The 21,306-nt window shown below is 40.3% G+C and overlaps 1 protein-coding gene across 1 annotated transcript in view; it reads left to right on the top strand.

Annotated features, from left to right (window-relative positions):
- The window catches only part of LOC106081359 (GTPase-GDP dissociation stimulator vimar), a 46,597-nt gene extending 35,143 nt beyond the window's left edge, over positions 1 to 11,454 (top strand). The window contains exons 2-4 of the mRNA XM_013243250.2: positions 1,037 to 1,957; positions 10,197 to 10,583; positions 10,651 to 11,454. Coding sequence (XP_013098704.1) covers positions 1,037 to 1,957; positions 10,197 to 10,583; positions 10,651 to 11,255 — 1,913 coding nt within the window. The 3' untranslated portion in view covers positions 11,256 to 11,454. The remainder of the gene's footprint in view (positions 1 to 1,036; positions 1,958 to 10,196; positions 10,584 to 10,650) is intronic.
- The last annotated feature ends 9,852 nt before the right edge of the window (positions 11,455 to 21,306 follow it).

Genomic DNA, 21,306 nt, shown 5'->3' with positions numbered 1-21,306 from the left:
GATTACTAGATTACTAAATTGTTTCTTTCGTCACTCTATTCTATGGTACAATTAAGAGGTAACGTCATTAGCACAACAACACAAATCTATCTCCAACGAAACTATCTTGAGTGGCAAACGCCGTAAATTGAAATTACAGCTTTGACATATTGATTTTTTTAGATTACATGAAATTCGGTATGGAATGCTTTATTAACCATTTGAAAATCATATCTTTTAAATCTTATAATTATAGTATGTGACTTTTAATGTAATAAAAAGATTGTTACAATTGTTGATTAATTAATAAAATTTGTAATGATAAAAATCGCATTTAACAAAAAAAAAAATAGATAAGTAAATAAAACAAGTAACCAAATTAATAAATAAGTTTTCTGTCATAAGTATACAATTTTTAACATAAATACAAGGTAATAAAATTAATAGAAATATTCATTGCCTAGCCAACAAATTGAATATGAGGAGGCAGAGAGTTCCAAAGACAAATAAAATTGTAGAAAAATTGGCTTTTAGATATCAGGAGACGATAGCGAATGGTTACTATTCCATTCTCCTGCTAGATCTACCAATTCTGTTCTGTTGCACACTAACTTATGTATCATTAAAAGTGTTCTTATAAGAAATAAATTGCCGAATGCGATACCATGCAATTCTTGTTGTAAAAAAACGTGACGAGGTGGCAATCACCTCCACATGAAAATGTGGCTACAACAACAACCACACAGATCGAAGCCCAAAATTCCTGCCTGTGTGGTGTTCATAATTCTCCTATTTTATTGCCAATTATACTGGAAAACGTATGAAACCGGTCTATAGCGGGTACATAATTTTCCCTTTTATTTCGATTCAGAATTCCTAGTTTTTTCTCTGGGAAATATTTCTCTCTTTCGAAGTTTATGTAGAGTAAGAGAAAAGGGAGTGGGGAAAAAAACTCACTGGGAATTGTTATTCAGAATAGGACAATGGGTGAATGCAAAATGAATCACTACTTCTGCAAATGAGGGGAATTAATTTAATTTTTTTTCTTCTGTTATAGGTGAAATTGACGAGCTCATTGAAAAGCTAAAAGCAGCCACCGTAAGTCCCACCGATAATACAGAGAATACCATCGAAGTGTTGAGTGAGTTGGCTGCTACAAAAGACCCAAAACTTTACGATAAATATGAGATAGCAGACAATTTTCTAATATTAATCCAATGTGATGACATAAATGTGCGTAAAGAGGCTTCCAAATGCATAGCAGAGTTGACAAAGTCAGAGGAACAACGTAAAAAGTTCACAAAACCAGAAATCATTAAAGCCTTCATTGACTATCTGCGTGTTATGGTTGAAAATGACTCGGACGATATGGAGCTAACAATACAAAATTGCAGAGCTCTGGGTAACATTTGCTACCTTAACGACGATGCCCGCGAAATTATACTCGATCTAAAGGGAGATATGGTATTAATAAGATTGCTCGACATAACAGATCTAAAGGATAAAACAAATGCCCTGCAATTTGTAAAGGTGCGTGGCGGCCTGCTGTCCAATTATTTACTTGGTGGCGAGACACTAGCGAAACGGGCAATGGATCTTAACATAATGGCAAAAATCTCAAATATCATTACTATTGGCGTTGAGAATGTCGAAGAGAATGAAGATTTGTTGCTTAATACCCTGCCAATCATGAGTATTCTGACGGAGAATGTTGCGGACCTAAATTTTGAAGCCAATCTGAACTTGCAGCTTGCCCGTGTCTTGGCCGCATCAACAAATCCCGATTTAGCGGAAATGTGCCTTGAACTTTTACATTATCAAGCCGAAAATGACGATGTAAAAGTATTGCTTGCAAAAGATGGGCTCTGCGAAACAATCTATCAGTTATTGGAAAAATACAAAACACTCGCACGAACAAGTGAAGCTCGAGCTCTCATGAAATTGGCTTGTGAACTAATCGTTCTAGTTTTAACCGGAGGTAAGTTACACTTTCATATTCGTCAATATTTAGTTGCATTTATTAATTTGGTTAAAAGTTAAAACCCAAAAATAAAAATATTATAATTTTCTAGACAATAGTAATATTACTATTTTTTGCTGTAAATTTGATTCTTCTATTTGGTTGTTGTTTGCAGACATTTGAAAGTAACTTTTCTAAAGTCAAAAGCTTTTCTGTAGTCTAATGATAATAGAAATTAAACTATTTTACAATCGGTATTTTGGCGAAACCTCGATAACGTCTTTCAGTCCAGTACTGCAACTTCAATTGTACTTTTTTTTTTTACTAATTTGATGTACGGAAATGTACATATTGATGCTTTAGACAAAACGGAATTATAGCAACTAGATGGTACTAAATATGAGAATTAGTTGTTGTAGTTGTAGCAGTTTGTTGTGTTCTATCTTTAGTCTGCTAGATTCTGTTGAGTGTTAAGATCCAAGATCTCTGTGACTAAGATGGGGTGCGTCCAAAGAGATCTGGGTCTGAGTCGAGTGGGTCTGGCTGGGCAGTTAAACAGGTGACGTGTATCGTGTGGGCCCTGGATACAATTGGGACATACATCTTGCACGTCAGCCAATCCTTGCTCTGTAGGGGTTGAGGCGGCTAATTAAGCCAGAACTGCTTTGGTTTGCCGGGGGAGGTTAATTTCTTCAAGTGCAATGGGAGGCGGTCCTTCTACAAGGACTACATTCAACCGGTAGCTATTTACCGCATCTGCTACCGTGTCTGCATGAATGTTGTCTAGACCTGCTTCATATGCCGCTTGATCTAGAGGTTCTCTCTTGTAGCGCTAAACCCCGCGCTCTGGATCATGTAGATCTACCTTAAGGCTTCTGGACGGTGGATATCTATCCACAAGATGATCGTTTGGGTGGTGTCTGCGATAACAGCCCAAAGGGTATTGCTTAGACAGCATGTAGTTTTGTCTTCGCACTGGTAGGATCGTTGTCTCCTGATGGAGGTAGTCTACATGAGAACTGAGGAGTTCGTCGCAGTTCGAAGGGCGGCATTCTGGCAGATCTGAATATTATTCCACTGCGTGTCACAAAGCCGATGGGACCACACTATCGCTGCATAACTTACCACAGACCGGCCAATTGCTTTGTACATGGTCAACAAGGTTTCTTTGTCTGTACCTCAAGTACTGCCAGCAAGTGACTTCAGGATGTTGTTTCTACTTTTGACTTTTTCGCATATTGTTGTGGCATGTGGGGAGAATGTGTAAGAGCTGTCAAATGTGACGCCAAGTATTTTGGGACACTTGATGGTCGGAATCATTTCTCCATCGACCATCACAGTCAGCTCGGCATTCACTTCACTCGTATTTGTAGTGATTTGGGAATATCTTCGGATTTCTTGCAGCGAAATATGAGGCAAGTTCGTTGAGGTAGTCGTTCAACCTATCGCAGATGTCAATAAAGGGTGGGGGCCTCCGTCTACTCCGTCTGGAGGGGGTGGAATCGAGGATAGGTAGAAGTTTCACTCTACGGTGCTTCGACTTCTTATCCCTAATTTCCACAAATGACTGGCAACTACACAGATAATTCGCGACCCAGCGTTTCAGGCCTGGCTGGAGGGATGTGTTGGTGATGTCCTCAAAAAGTTTGGCATGGCTGACCGTGTCGAATGCACTCGATAGGTCTAGTGTCACGGCAAATATGTGCGGTGATGGCATGCAAAGCAGTTGTTGTTCGAAAACATGTTAATGGGAGGAGTAATGCCTCAAGCGTCTTGGCTGCTGGCGAGAGAAGGTAGATCCGTCTGTACGACTGCCCCAAAGTCTGATCTTTTACAGGCTTCCGTAGCGAGATCACTCTGCCCATTTTCCAGACGTCGGGAACTATAAGAGTGTTCAAAGACAGGTTGAGGACAGTAGTAAGGTACTCAATTCCAGGTAAATCTAGATTTGTTAGCATCAGTGTAGAGATTCCCTCGGGGCCCAACGCCTTGGATGATTTGCGCCACTTCGCCCACGGTAAATTGTGATGGCTGTTCATCGGCTTGGAGACCACGAATACGGCGAATGGCTTTAAGTAACATTGCTCCAAGTGTTCCAACCACAAATTCCTCCTATGTTCGTTGACTGTCCTGTTTAATTGCAGATTCAGCTCGCTGATTCTGAAATTGGGCCGCACTTGGGGTTTATTCGACCGGCTGGTATAAAGCGAGCGGCTGCTGCGTTAATGATGTCTCGAAATTTCCTATCGGCAACTAGCACATCCGGCAGCGTCAGTTCGCTGAAGCGGCGATTGTTGTACTCACTGAAGCCAGCCAAACCGGCCTTCTTCTGATTGATAAACGTCCGGCGCTCAGACGTTATGAAGTCGGGTGTTCGGTCGATGATGAGACGGGTTGCCAGCATACGTCACTCAGGAGTTCTGGGGATGCAATGGAAGAGTCTGGCGAGCTGCTACCTCCTCGGCGAGCTGCTACATCTCCGCCGGGGTGCTCACATAGTCCGACGACGAAGGCGCGGAAGGCGACGACGACGACGACGCTTGTGACCCACTGCTGTCTAAGTTCGCACAGCACCTTGCAACATACTTCCGTAGTGATGTAATGCCAGAGCAAGCCAGCAAGATCGGAAATTTTCCCATTCCATGCACCGGTTACACCTCACCGACACCGACCGATGATGGAGGCGGTTCTGGCAAACCGAACAGAACCAGGTCCGAACCAGAAGCGTGCGGAGAAGGCACTGCAGGATGTGCATCTCCCATGACGAAAAAAGGACGAACACGTACACTGAGGCGGCAGCCCTTGCCGATGAAAGATTCCATCGGGTCAATCCGTGCGTAGAACCGGCTGCCATGGGATTAAAATTTAATTTAGTAATAAACCAACTTAAGGGCGTGTTATGGAAACAATTAAGGATTTTTTAAATAGCACGGAATTCAAATCTATTTCTTTTTCAAGGTTATTTTATAGTATTTAGAGCGTACAACAATCTGAATACTGGTTTAGGTGTATACTTAAAGTGGAATGGGGCGTATTAATATCAACCTAACCTAACATAGTAAGTCATACACATTTCTGCTATAGAAACTTAATCTAATCTGAACGGGTATCTTAGGAACAAGATTGTTTAAATCGTGCTGATGTGATTGTCAGTCTTGCTGAACATCTTGGAGTTACAAATTCACGCAGTCATAGCAAAATTGTATATATATATATAATTCTTCTCCAATTTCTGACACACAGTTTCGAGATGTCGCTCTCCACTTGGTCACTCCATTGGAGTTTTGGTTTTCGCCTTTTGCGTTTTCTTTTATGGTTGCCTTCAAAAGACTTCTTTGCTGCAGCTTCTTCATCCATTCCCACAACATGACCAAGCCAACGTAAACGTTGTATTTTGATGCGTTTTACAATGCTATCGTCGTATTACAGCTCATAAAGCTTGTGGTTCATACGTCACATCTTCTTCATGCGGAAGAGACGTTTCTCCTCTCCTTTTCTCTCGATACTTCTCGTAGCGGCTCTTTCCATTGGTTGGGCAATGGTTTGCCATTACCCTGCTATACTTTTTAAAGACTTTAGTACTATGAAAAAAAAAACAATCCATTTAGAGTTACGGGCATTAGCACTAACTGCCTCAGCGCAACGAAAGAAGTATTTTTGAATGGACATATACTAGGAGTAAATGATACCAAGTTTATAATGGAATACCTGTCAAAATAGAAATGACAGCTACGAAAGAAGTATTTTTGGACATATACTAGGAGTAAATGATACCAAGTTTATAATGGAATACCTGTCAAAATAGAAATGACAGCTACGAAAGAAGTATTTTTGGACATATACTAGGAGTAAATGATACCAAGTTTATAATGGAATACCTGTCAAAATAGAAATGACAGCTACATGATATTTGTTTTATTGACAGCTCATTATACCGTTTACAAGCCATCAAAGGCGTCGGCTTCTGAGTTTTTTTTTTAAATGTGGCAGAGTTTAAGTGTAAAAGTGTGATTGGAAAATCACATCCGGCTATAGTTGGCGAACTCAAACAAATATAGATCATGAAGTTCTCTGTTCATTGCATTATTACATAGCTCATTGCGTATATGTGTATTAGGAGCTTCAATAATATCTTTCCAAAATATATTAAGTGGTATGTTGTTGTTGGAAGGAGAGTAACGAATTTTTTCACGTATGGTCGATCATTCATTTGCTCAATAAATGTTCAGTTCAATAACCTTTTCTGCAAGTATGCGTGGCAATATTTGTGGGCTTAAACTCAAAACTCGGCTTATATAACAAAAATGTTATTTTAGAGTGGAAGTATGCAGAGTGGAAAGGCCAGTTTCTGGGTGAATCATGTAATTGGGTGTATTGTTCGGTAGATAAAGCATTTTTAAAACGAAAAAACGTCCCAATATTTCTACATATTCATATTTGCGGAATAAAACATTATGGATCTTTCCCACGCACTGAAAATTTTATATTTATTACTTTTGGATATTCTAAGGAGAAGCAAATATTTCGACCACGTGGAATTGATAGATAATGGGCATTGAATGATAAATTATATGTTAATAAGACAACAAGGTATGGGTATCTGTTGACAATTTCAATTTTCTGATTCTCATAATACCATTTAAAGTTTGATGCGATTCTACTACTTTTACTAAAAACAAGAATTTTCGACTTTGACAGGTTGACCTTCTTACAGTAACCTTCTAATGCATCTATTATGCCTTGCAAACCACAAGGAAAGTCCGAAAGAACGACTATATCGTTGGCATAGTTGGTAAAACTTTTATATTATACCCAGCGATGTTTACCCCACCGGTTAATGCATCTGGTAGATCAGTGAGGTATAGAGAGAATAAAGTCGGACTAAATATACAACCTTGTTTCATACCAGAATTTACATTAAATGTTTGTGAAATGCTGCAACCATCCCACACCTTCGTCGTTGTGTTGTTATATAGACCTTGTATAATCCTTATTATTTTAATTGATTATCCTATAGATGACAGTTTGTAAAAGAGACTATTTCTATGGATTAAACCAAACGCTGTTGAAAAATCAACAAAAAAGGCATAAGTAACATGAACGTTAAGGTATACTGTTATTAATATTAACGAGATTAAATATTGGGTTGCCCAAAAAGTAAAATATACAACCTTGTTTCATACCAGAATTTACATTAAATGTTTGTGAAATGCTGCAACCATCCCACACCTTCGTCGTTGTGTTGTTATATAGACCTTGTATAATCCTTATTATTTTAATTGATTATCCTATAGATGACAGTTTGTAAAAGAGACTATTTCTATGGATTAAACCAAACGCTGTTGAAAAATCAACAAAAAAGGCATAAGTAACATGAACGTTAAGGTATACTGTTATTAATATTAACGAGATTAAATATTGGGTTGCCCAAAAAGTAATTGCGGATTTTTCATATAGCCGGCGTTGACAAATTTTTTTCACAGCTTTTGACTCTGTAATTGCATTCTTTCTTCTGTCAGTTATCAGCTGTTACTTTTAGCTTGCTTTAGAAAAAAAGTGTAAAAAAAGTATATTTGATTAAAGTTCATTCTAAGTTTTATTAAAAATGCATTTACTTTATTTTAAAAAATCCGCAATTACTTTTTGGGCAACTCAATACGTTGTAAACAGTAGGAAGGGTTCCTAAAACCGGCGCATTCAACACTTGTTCACGTAACAACCCACATGTAATCCTAAAATAATGGAGTTAAAATTTTTCGCAACAGTATCCATAAGCTACAATCCTCTAAATTTGTAGAAATATTTGGTTCCCCCCCTTTTAAGCAGAGGGATAAAAATTGACTGCGTAAACGATACAGGAATTTGTTCCTGTAAAAATATTTCATCATAGACCGAGAGTAATTCCTTCAAAAAATTATGTCATCTTGTGCTGGTGATTTGTTCACCTTCAAACACATGGCTGACACCAATTTACAGATAGACTGTAATCGTCGATCTGTAGGATACGTTCAAAATTACATCTGAATTGTTCAGAACTAAGGTTACTTTTAGGAGAGTGAACAGTATTTTTGAGCGACTTCGATAACGTCCACCAGTCCTTGCTGCAAATAATAGTATTTAGTTTCCGGAGGCTACTTTAATAGAATTCCCGTTACTTTTTATTGCACAAGGATCAAACATTCGCCCTTGATAAAAAAAGAACGTCTACGATTTATTAAAGTATGGGATATTCTACAAATCTTCAGATGTCTATAGTTGAGTTGCCTGGAGAACATGAAAATTTTTATCAATTTCATTCAATATCAGTGTTTTGAACATGCAACTACTTAGTAAAGTGTAGAAAAATATGCAATTCAATAATAAATGGAAATTTCTATAGGAAAGTTGCCGTTGGCAACAAATCGACAAATTCTACTTAATTGGCCTGGCACGGGATAACTATAAGCGACACACAGGCTGGAACTTTGAGCTCCAATCTGTGTGGTATTCATTATTATCATGAGAAGCTTAGCTGCGAGCTACCGGACACGTCCACAGGTTGCGGATATTGGAATGCTCTATACGGGCTAGCTGCAATAGCAGTCGCGGATAATCAGCGGTATCGGGCAGAGAGTTTCACTGCCTTCGACGCTCGATATGAAAAGGCAAGTTATTGGCGCCTTTTTTTGTGCGCTCTAAATACTAAACAAGTAGCCTGGAAAAAGAAAATCTAAGTAAGGAATTCCGTGCTACTTACAGAATACTTAATTGTTTTCCATGCTACGCCCCCAAGTTTGTTCATGTCTACTATTGGGGTATTGTAAAGTGTGATTTTTTACAGTTATCTTTTTGGCAACACTGGTTTAAACAGCTCTCGAGCGTTTCGTGTTTGGTTTCACTGTCAAACATCTTCAGTTTGGTTTATAATCAAACCATGAATCGTCTAACAAACGAACAACGTTTGCAAATTATTGAATTTTATTATCAAAATGCGTGCTCTGTTAAGAAAGTTCATTGAGCGCTTTTCCCATTTTTTTGACGAACCTCATTTTTGGATCAATGGGTACGTAAATAAACACAACTGTCGATTTTGCAGTGAAGATCAGAGAGAAGCCTTGCAAGAACAATGCATCCAGAAAAAGTCACAGTTTGGTGTGATTTATGGGCTGATGACATCATTGGACCCTACTTCTTCAAAGATGATGCAATTCGTAACGTAACTGTGAATGGTGAGCGCTACCGTGCGAAGATACCCAACTTTTTTTTTGCCCAAAATGCAAGAGCTTGACTTGCATGACATGTGGTTTCAACAAGACTGTGCCACATGCCACACAGCATGCGTAACAATGAAGTTAATGAGAGGCGTGTTCGGTGAACATTTTATTTCAAGTTCGGGATCGGTCAATTGGCCGCCTAGATCGTGCGATTTAACGGCTTTAGAATATTTTTGTGGGGCTATGTTAAAGCTCATGTCTACACAGCAAGCCCGCTTCAATTGACGGATTGGAAGACAACATTCAAGCATTTATTCGTGAGATACCGGCCGAAATGTTGGACGCCAATATTGGACTAAGCAGATGGAGTATTTGAGACACAGTCACGGTCAACATTTGCACGAAATAATTTTTAAACATTAAATAATATGGACCGTACTATCGATTCAAATAAAGATTTCATAGCTCTTTAAAAAATCAACCTTTATATCTAACATAAACCGGCAATTAGGTGGGGACACACCTATATACAATGTGCCACTTTTAGTGTCACATTTTTAAACAAATTATGACATATTTTCAATGAATGACACTTGTAGTGCCCTTTATCGAAATAATGCAACGGCAACGCTGCTTCCAAACAAATACCTTTTCCTGGAATTAGCCATTTTGTCATCATCGGCTAATTCCATTTAAGAAGGTTTCATTCGCCGCCTTAGACACTTGGGGTGTGAAAGTTTTACATCAGATTCGTAATGTACTTCCAAATATCTTCCATTAGATACCGATGTTGTCCCAATCGGTTAACATGTCCTGTTTGGGGGGATTTGGGGTGGGCGTCACTTGACCTAAATTTGATTTATCAAATTTGTGTTTGTGGTTTACCATTAGGTTACAAACAAAATTTTGTTTAAATCGGGGAATCCATCTCCGAAATCTGGAAAAGTTGGATATCAAAAATAAAGATACCTAATTTTATTGCCCGGGGCTCAGTCAAACAAACAAAACGCAACACTTGCACTTCTTTATAATTGATTTTCTTTTTTTTGTTATTTATTTTGCAGATGAATCTATGCACTACTTGTATACAACATCATTATTGAAAAATATGGAAAATTGGCTAGACTCTGATGATGTGGATCTATTGACTACCGGCGTTCTAGCTCTGGGAAACTTTGCCCGCACAGATAGTCATTGCATTCATATGGTTGAGAATAAGACAATGAATAAACTTTTGGATGTACTGGCAAAGAATAATGGCGTCCGAGACGATGTGCGCCTGCAGCATGCATTACTCAGTACGTTACGCAATCTGGTCATTCCGAAGGCAAACAAAAGTGCCGTCATACAAGCGGGTCTTGTAGAGACTATACTGCCTATGCTGGAAATACATCAACCACCTGTAGTTTTTAAGTTACTGGGCACGTTGCGAATGACAGTCGACGGCCAAGGTAAGTCACGGCTCAAAAAGCGATAAGCTTCCATTGCAACACTAAATATTTGATTTCTTTCATTTAGAAAAACTTGCCTTGGAACTATTGAAAAACACGGCACTAATGGACCAATTAGTTCATTGGAGTAAGAGCTCAGATTATGCAGGCGTAACAGGCGAATCATTTCGCCTAATGGCTTGGCTTGTCAAACATGCATACCTGAGTAAAATTGCATACGCCTTGCCACGTAAAGGTGACGCTCCAGCCGAACAATTGGCGGACAAAATACCCAATATGGAATACGATCGCAGCAGTTTGGATGTATTCATAAATCATGAGGGGACCATTGAGGCAATGGTTAACATGCTTACATCTCAGCATTTAGTCATGCAAAACGAGGCGTTGATTGCACTATGTATTCTCTGTGTTGTCTACTTGAGTACATCATCTGGAGCAGTTGAATCAGCTGCGAAATTGCAAGACTCCTTTATTGAGCACGATGTTGGAAAGAAATTGGCCGAGCTCATTAACAAGTCTTCAGACTCGATGACAAAGGAAATTGTGGAAAATCTACAAAACTTTATTAACCTCTTACGTACCTCCGAAAAGTTAGTGGGTCACTTGGAGGCCCACAACATAAGTGAATTGTTGAAAACGATACCGATTTTAACAGAGTATTGCACAATATAAGTGATTTAATGTAAACAGCGAGTGAGATTTTTGTTTGTTGCCGCCGTCGGACACACAGGACAAATATGATTTTGATATTAGGGAAATGTATTGGTTGGGTTTCAAGACAAAGTTAGCCTATAGACAAAACTAAACTGTTGCACAATGTAATCCAAAATTGGTGATGATGTACCGAGTTCATGAAATGAATTTTTTTTTTTGTTCGTTTTTAATGATATAGTCACATGACTCCGTACAATTTTTATTAAACAATGCGGGCCACCATATTGTAAAAAATTCAACTCGATGTTTTTTGAAATGGTATAACATGCCACGATTTCTTTAATCCGAATTCAAAAAACATATTTTATTAAACCTATTGTGAGCATATCGCTAATGCTGTCATTTGTGGAAAAGAATTATCAAATTGCATTTGCGCATGATAAAAACTTAAATTGTTCTAAATTTCATTTTGTTGTTGAAACATAAAATTTGGGTAAGCCCTTATTTTCAAAACTCTGTATGTCCTTGGCAAGGATACGTGTTCCATTAAAACTGCAAAATTTGCGTCTGCTATGCAGGCGATTTGTAATAGGTTAATGTCCGCACTTATATATCCAGATATAATTTTAATTCGCAATATTTCTTCCTTCCTCTTATTAAGAGGGCAAATAAGAACTCTACTCACTTCGAAGCAAAAGAAAAAAACAAAAACGTTAGGAAGTCACCGGTAGTCACAACCTTAGGACAACGATTCAAACATTAGACTTGTAGTTTTATAAGCATCCGTCACACTTAATCCATGTAGATTTATAAAACACAAGAACACCATAATGAACAAATATTGTACCATTAATTGACGCGAAACAGCGAAACAATCACAATCAATCTGTCGGACATTTGCGCCTTGTTCACTAATTAAAAAACAATGTTGGTTTAAAAACAGCATAATAGTTGTTTATTAATTTTTATTTTCAGACTTCTACACATTAACATACATAACGTCTGCACTTCTTTCTATCTGAAACAATATATTCACACTTTTTTTTTTTTATTTTTGTAACTGCCATTTTGTATAAGTTATAATGTGATGAAACTCAAGTGAGCGGCAAGACCCCAAAAAAGTTGTGAAAACTGTGTCGTCTTTCTTATTTAATATTCAAAATGCAATTTTACCAATGCAATGTAAGATTATTTTACAACAACATTTTGATTTATTTTAAATTTATGAATAGTTTAACAATAAGCACCAATTCCAGCACAATATTCTATAACTGTTGTAGCAAAAACGCATGCAAGATAACAATCAATAACCAAAAAAAAAAAAAAACAAAACAAAAAAAACCAAGCAAAAACAAGAAAATGATTACCGATTGTGCAGTTTATTTTATTAATATTATTATTAGCATTACGAATATATTTGCATTTATACAAGTAACACAGATGATTATAAACAAACAAAGAGAGAACAAATTATATACACCAATCTATACTTTAATAACAATTCAAATAAAATTTGAAATTTTATTAGTAATACAAGATTAAATAGATATATGCATACATACATACATATGTATATAGAAACTTTTTTGAGTCAGAACTTTGTAAGACATGTACTTTGCTTAACCGGCCGGCCCTTCATGCAAATGCTGACAGGCACAAGCTGATGATTGTTTTTATCACCAGTTCGACGATTAAACAACCCGCACAAATGATTTTGCTATAATGCCGCCGCCCTTGTGCGTACAAAGTAGATTTGTTACAAATGTCTGCATTTAAATATTTAATAATAAAATCCTATTTAGGAGGCACACATAATAAAGCTATTTATTAAATTACAAAATCTGTGTTTTTTTTTGCCATACTTTTTTTTTTGTTTAATACACATGGGCTGTCGCCTCTGTGTACAACAGACTATATATGGCCATTATGCATCATTTCAAGTCCCAATATCACATAACATTACAAAAAATTATCGGTTAAATTTTCTTTCGTGATGCGCTTAATGATCGACAATTGTATGCAATAGGAAAAATGAAAGAAAAGAAAGATACACCACACTAACCATGATTTGACGCGTTTCGACTCCTTGGTAAGGTGGAGGTTTCCTTCATCTTCAAAGATCTTTATGTGTGAGGGCTTTAAAGTCGTACATTGGTAGGTGGTATTTTTGTCGAAGAAATTGCGAAGGAACCTCTATGACACACTAATCTCGACACTTTGTTGCTGTAGCAGTTTATTGTGTTCTATCTTTCGTCTGCTTGATTCTGTTCAGTGTCAAGACCCAGGAACTCCACGACTAAGATGGGGTGCGTCCACAGGGATCTGGGTCTGAGTCGAGTGGGTCTGGCCGGGCAGTTAAACAGGTGACGTGTATCGTGCGGTCCCTGGCTACAATCAGGACATACATCTTGCACGTCAGCATCAATCCTAGATCTGTGGGAATTGAGGCGGCTGCATCTGCCGGAACGTAATTGAGCCAGAACTACTCTGGTTTGCCGGGGGAGGTCGGTTTCTTCGGGTGCAATGGGTGGCGGTCGTTCTCCAAGGACTACATTCACCCGGTAGCCAATTAACGCGTCTGCTACCGTGTCTGCATGAATGTTGTTCAGACCCGCTTGATATGCTGCTTGATCTAGAGGTTCTCTCTTGAAGCGCTGAACCTCACGCTCTAGATCGTGTAGATCTACCTTAAGGCTTCTGGGCGGTGGGTATCTATCCACAAGATGATGATTTGGATGATTTCTGCGATAACAGCCCAAAAGGTATTGCTTAGACAGCATGTAGTTATGTCTTCGCACTGGTAGGATCTTTGTCTCCTGATGGAGGTGGTCCACATGAGAACTGAGGAGACAGCCCGTCGCAGTTCGGAGGGCGGCATTCTGACAGATCTGAATATTATTCCACTGCGTGTCACAAAGTTGACGTGACCACACTGGCGCTGCATAACTTACCACAGACCGGCCAATTGCTTTGTACGTAGTCAACAAGGTTTCTTTGTCTGCACCCCAAGTGCTGCCAGCGAGTGACTTGAGGACCTTGTTTCTACTTTTGACTTTATTGCAGATTGCTGTGGCATGTGGGGAGAAAGTGTAGGAGCTGTCAAATGTGACGCCAAGTATTTTGGGACACTTGATGGTCGGAATCATTTCTCCATCCCCATCACAGTCAGCTCAGTATTCACCTCACGCGTATTTGTAGTGAACAATGTGGCTGAAGATTTGGTGGCAGATATCTTCAGATTTCTTGCAGCGAAATAAGAGGCAAGCTCGTTGAGGTAGACGTTCAACCTATCGCAGATGTCATTAATGGGTGGGGGGCCTGATGCCATGATCGTACAATCGTCCGCATATGATACGATCTCTATGCCGTGTGGAGGGGGTGGGATGGAGGATAGGTAGAGGTTAAACAGTGCCGGAGATATCACCCCACCTTGGGGAACTCCCTGTTTCACTCTACGGTGTTTCGACTTCTTATCCCTAAATTCCACACATGACTGGCGGCCACAAAGATAATTCGCGACCCAACGTTTCAGGCCTGGCTGGAGGGACGTGTTGGCGATGTCCTCAAATAATGGCACTCGTGGCACTAGACCTCTCGAATGCCTTCGATAGATCTAGTGCCACGAGGACCTTCCTATCACATGGTCTGGGTTGATTGAAGCCACGGCAAACGCGTGCGGTGATGGCATGCAAAGATGTTGTTGTGCTGTGCAGTCTCCGAAACCCATGTTGATGCTCGGCGAATGGAAATTCTCCTACGAGGCTCGGGAGGAGTAATGCCTCAAGCGTCTTTGCCACTGGTGAGAGAAGGGAGATCGGTCTGTACGACTCCCCCAAACTCGGGTCTTTTCCAGGCTTCAGTAGCGGGATCACTCTGCCCATTTTCCAGACATCAGGAACTATAAGAGTGTTCAATGACAGGTTAAGGACAGTGGTAAGGTACTCAACTCCAGGTGAATCCAGATTCTTCAGCATCAATGTAGAGATTCCGTCGGGGCCCAACGCCTTGGAAGATTTGGCGCCACGGATGACATTCGTAACTTCGCCCACGGTAAATTGTGATGGCTGTTCATCGGCTCGGAGACCACGAATATGGCGAATGGCTCTCCTCCTTGCCCTGTCTCTCTCGGGATGCACAATAAATTGACGGTTGAACAACCTGGCGCATCTCTTCGGATCAGTCACGGTTATCTCGCCAAAAGTGACTGAGGTCCTGTCATCCCGTCTACCGGGGTTCGAGAGAGACTTAACGGTGGCCCACAGTTTGCCTGCACCGGTGCCTAAGTTATATTGCTCCAAGTGTTCTAGCCACAAATTCCGCTTATGTTCGTTGACTACCCTGTTTATTTCCAGATTCAGCTCGCTGATTCTGGGGTTAGAGGGGTCCATAGCACGAATTCCATCACGCTCGTCTGCGAGTACCACTGCTTGCGCCGGGAAATTGGGTCTCACTTGTGGTATTCGACCGGCTGGTATAAAGCGAGCGGCTGCTGCGTTGATGATGTCTCAGAATTTCCTCTCGGCAACAAGCACATCAGAGGGGGGTGGCAGTTCATTGAGTACCACTGCTTGCGCCGGGAAATTGGGTCTCACTTGTGGTATTCGACCGGCTGGTATAAAGCGAGCGGCTGCTGCGTTGATGATGTCTCAGAATTTCCTCTCGGCAACAAGCACATCAGAGGGGGGTGGCAGTTCATTGAAGCGGCGATTGGTATACTCTCTGAAGCCAGTCCAATCGGCCTTCTTATAATTGATGAACGTCCGGCGCTCAGAGTTTATGAAGTCGGGTGGTCGGTCGATGGTGAGAATTATGGGGAGGTGGTCTGACCCCAAAGAGATGACGGCTTGCCAGGATACGTCACTCAGGAGATCAGGGGATGCAATTGAGATGTCTGGCGAGCTACTGCACCTCCTCGTAATCCTAGTGGGGGCATCCTCATTCACCGTGCAAAACGTGGAGCTATCTATCTGCTCTGCCAAAGCTATGCCACGCTGGTCGTTACCTAGGGGAGAATGCCATGACGTGTGATGTGCATTAAAATCCCCCAGAACCAGACGACTATGGCCAGATAGCAACCCACTTATGTCGGGTTTGTAAGCCTGGCCATTAATCGGGACACAGCTTGTTGTTGTTGTTGTTGTACACTGCGGCGGCAGCCCTTGTCGATGAAGGACTCCATCGGGTCAATGCGGTTCGTACAACCGACTGCCATGGGACTGTTGACACTTTGTCCTACTGGCTGTGTAACTTTTCCAATGCATGTGTGTTTATTCTATTGCAGCGTGGATGTTAATGTAAGATCAATATTAAACTAGGCTAAAGGACGCGCATGTAGCAATTGTAATGTTAGAAGCAACAGAGTCCGAACCGATTCTGGACAGGCGGTATGAAGTTTAGACCCCTGGAAATTATATCCCAAACTCAAGAACAGCAACAAAGCTTTTTGAACCCATGTTTCTCTTTTTGGGGCCTTTTTCATGCACCCAATGCGGCCTCATTTGGTTTTCTTCAAGTAAATCTAAACTTTTTCAATTAAATTGGGGGCCCGAGTAAAAAAAGTTCATATGGTCAGATCTAAGTATATCTAGAGCAGATAAACTTAGATCAAATTAGATCTGTACTCTAGCTTCGATCCATCTTCATTGTATGAACCTCATAGCAATACCAGAGTTACGTCAATCCAAGACTATGATGCTGGCAGCAGTGCCTCGCACTGGACCTAAAGTGACGTCTCAGGTATCCGATAGAAAACCTCCTCCATAGCTTCCAGCTTTGCTATCGTCGCCTCCGGCCGGTGCCGTCCGGCCTCTCACTAAGACTCCGCTTGATACCGCTGATTGTCCGCGACAGCTATTGCAGCTACTCCGTATGTTGCATTCCACTATCCGCAACCTGTGGACGCGCCCGGTAGCTTGCACCTAAGCTTCTCATGACAGCAATGAACACCACACAGATTGGATCTCAATGTTACAGCCTGTGTGGTGACACAGCTATTCCGTGCCGGGCGATAGTGTGACCTGCTCCTATATCAATTTTTTCATCGCTTTAAATCTTTAAGTAGCTTTATGAATAAGTTGATCACGCGCATGTGCATAGCCTGGGGGTGCTTAGCTATGAATTTGTTAGCATTATAGCTAGGGTTTTCTGAGTATTAATTACAGAATTTTTACGATTGAATGTATTATGCTGTATTTCGAACCTTCCAATTCTAAAAATAAACCGTTGAGAACAACTTTATCCCGAAAGGAGGCTCTCTTTTTCAGTGAAACGTACTGAAACTTCAACAATCAGCTCCCTAATTGGCGTCACGATCCTCTCAGGGGTGCCTTATTCAAAACACCACCGCAAAGTCCAGAATTAGCCCGGTAGAAAATCTTTGGCCACATTTGGAATCCCGGATTTGACAACTCCAAATCTACGTCATCTACTTAGGTGAGCACGCGATACCAGACATGAACCAACTTAGGGGAGTGGTATGGAAAACAATTAAGGATTTTGTAAGTAGCACGGAATTCCTAACTTCAAATTTTCTATTTCGAGGTTCCTTTTTAGTTTTTAGAGCGCACAACAGGCCGATTACTGGCTTAGGTGTATGCCTATAGTAGCATGGGGCAGATTAATATCTGCACCCTCTTAATCCAGGTTTGTCAAAAAGATAATAGCTAAACAATCACCCTTTACAATGAAGTTTTTTTCAATTTTTTGGCATAGTTCACATTTTTATATATGTTTTTACTCATCTCGATACAAATATTTTTACAAAAATTAAGTTTAGAAAAAAGCCAGCGATGTTAACACATGAAAAGGTGTTGTACAACGGCTGAAAGAATTAAAGTCTCCATATTCCAAATTGGGATGTAGATTTAATTTTAAGGCTGCAAATTAACATGCTATGAACTGTAGGCCCGACAGACGGGAGGATAAAGAGCTCCACTACTGTACTGATGATTAGACTAGCCACCTAAGAAACGGTTACAATTTGCGTTCTTGCCAATTTTACAATTGGCCAATTTTACAATTGGCAATTTCTTTTTGGTAATCAATAAAAATTCTTCATTTTTTGTGATATTCATTCCCTTTGACAAAATAGCTCCCCCTTTGGGCTGGTACTATATTCGTTTTATATTCTTGGAATAATGACGTTGATCGAAGGTTTTATAATAACGGAATTTATGGTGATGGAATCCTTGAGGAGCTTCAAACCATTTAAGTCACCCGGACGTGATGGACTATTTCCAGCGTTACTACAGAAAGAGGCAGACTATCTGGCGCGTCTGGCCAAAATTTTCACAGCGTGCCTAGGACTTGCATATACTCCGAAAGCCTTGCAGAAGGCAAGGGTGGTGTTTATACCCAACCCGACAAGGCAATTTATGCGACACCAAAGGCCTACAGACCCATAAGCCTCAAAACAATGGAATGTATAATGGATACCATGATAAAGAGTAGGACATCCAACGAACTACTCAAATACAAACAGCATGCCTATGTCAAGGGAAGGTCAGTGGAGACTGCCTCCACGAAGTTGTGCATAAAATAGAAGAATCCTTCGATGACAAAACGTACACACTGGTGGTATGCATTGACATCGAGGGGGATTTTAACAATGTGCGGACCGACACATTGATCCTATCCTTAGACCAGTACCGGGTGGACCCGGTCCTTAGAGATTGGATAAACCACATGCTAAGGAACAGGTGGATAAATTGTGTGTGCCATGGCATAATTATAAGGGAGAAAGTGGCACAGGGCACGCCACAGAAGAGCATTTTATCGCCACTCCTATGGGTGATCACCATAAATGACCTATTACGTCTGCTACGCTATGATGTTATAATACTTCTAAGGGATAAGCATCCGAACGAGCTATGCAGAAAATCCGAAAGGGTCTTGCATTTGGCATATGATTGGGCTAGACCCAGAGGTCTCAATGTTTACCCAGAAAAGACTGAAATATGCCTGTTCATGAGGAAGACGAAGGTGGGCAAATTTAACGCACCACGTTTTCTCAATAAGACGATTTCGATATCTGACAAGGTCAAATACTTAGGTGTGATCTTGGACAGGAAACTGAATTGGAAGTGTCACTTTCAAGAGCGTACAGAGAAGGCTCACAGATGTTTAGCATTATGTAGACGGTAGGCTCAAAATGGGGCCTGAATCCGCGATTAGTCCACTGGCTCTACAGGAGCGTGATTAGCCCAATACTAACTTACGCCTCACCAGTTTGGTGGATTGCTATGGAGAAAAAGTGTAACACAAGGTACACACAACAGCTTCAGAGAACATGTTGTCTTGGCATAGGCGGAGCGATGAGGACCACGCCCACTAGGGCACTTGAGACATTGACTATTGACCATTGACATACAGGCAGCCACTACGACTAGAGACTTAAGGCGATGGCAGAATGGATTGAGGATGGGAGCAGCTCATACCACCGCGGTATAATCGAGGCGACGATAGGAAACCTGGAAGGAAGGGAAGAGGTTTCCGATCGGATACTTTAGAAAGAACCCTGAAGACGAGTGCGAGGCACAGCTGCCATCGGGATAGTCTTGGATTGACGGAACCCTAATATTGCCATCTGGAAGATCATGTTATACAGATGGATCAAAGCTAGAGGACAGAGTGGGCCGGGGGGTATACATTGAGAACCCAGGGACTGGTGCTATCGCGAGGACGTCGAGTGTGAACATCTTTACCGACAGTAAAATTGCCATAAGGCCAATTACCAGGACGGTAGGGTCACGAACAGTTTTGAAGTGTAAGAAGGAGATTAACGCCTTCTCTGAGCAAGGCAAAATTCGCATCGTTTGGGTGCCGGGCCATAACGGAGTAAGGGGAATAAAAGGGCAGACGATTTGGCGGTGAAAGGCCAGAGGACTGCCGTCAATAAACTTGGTTAAGCCGAAGCCTTTCGGGTCGACGCAGTCCGAGTTAAGGGAGTGGGCTACGAATGCGCATGCAACATTGTGGAAAAGCGAAACGGTCGGTAGGATGGCGAAAATCCTATGGGGGGGATCCAGATCTGAGAAGACTAGGATATTACTGAAAGGAAGCAAGAAGGAGGTCAGTATAGCTATTGGTATCATAACGGGACACATGGGACTACGAGCTCACTTATGTAAAATCGGTGCGGCAAGTGATAGCATGTGTAGCGCATGCGAGCAAGATGATGAGACGTTAGAGCATTTCCTTTATCATTGCCCGACTTTCGCATCTAACAGATACCGTCACTTAAGTGGAGACACAATACCAGACATGAACCAACTTAGGGGAGAGGTATTGAAAACAATTAAGGATTTTGTAAGTAGCACGGAATTCCTTACGTAAAATTTTCTTTTTAGAGGTCCTTTATAGTTTTTAGAGCGCACAACAAGCCGATTACTGGCTTAGGTGTATGTCGATAGTGGCATGGAGCGGATTAATATCTGCACCCACTTTTCGACCTAACCTAACCTAACCTATATTTGTTTTTCACAGTTGGAAGTACATATTTTTCACGACTACGTTTTTGAAACACTACAAAAATCTCAATGAAAACAATACTTTTAAGAAAATTTTTTCATAATTAATGAGGAAGTTTTCTTACTTCAAAATTAATTATCTAAAAAAAGTAATCACGAAAAAATGTTGCGAAAAACGAGCATAGTACCAGCCATTTGGGAACAAATAATAACGTAAATTAATCCATTCTATTTGTTCACATCCTAATTTTGTCTTTATTTCAGTGTAACGCCTATCACAATATTTTTTTTTTACTTTGAAATTATAATTACATAAATTATATTTTACAGGGAGAAAAAAACTCCCTGGGAAAAATAAGTTCGTTTTCAATTAAAAAATTAATTGAATCATTTTTTTGATGGAAACTAGACAATTTATATTATTTATTCAATAATTTGTTTTTTGAATCTTAACTATTTTCAAATAAAAAATAATTGATTCAATCATTTTTCTAGTTGAATCTAAGAAGATTTCAAATTTTCACCGGTATTCACAAAACTTAATGTGGATCCTGACACAATTCTTGGAAACAGTTGCATATTTTGTTACTTTTATCGATTAT

Source organism: Stomoxys calcitrans, chromosome 5 (genome assembly GCF_963082655.1).
Source record: "Stomoxys calcitrans chromosome 5, idStoCalc2.1, whole genome shotgun sequence".
Taxonomy (NCBI): domain Eukaryota; kingdom Metazoa; phylum Arthropoda; class Insecta; order Diptera; family Muscidae; genus Stomoxys; species Stomoxys calcitrans.
The sequence above is the reverse complement of the archived record's forward strand: the minus strand, read 5'-3'. Positions and strand labels throughout refer to the sequence as shown.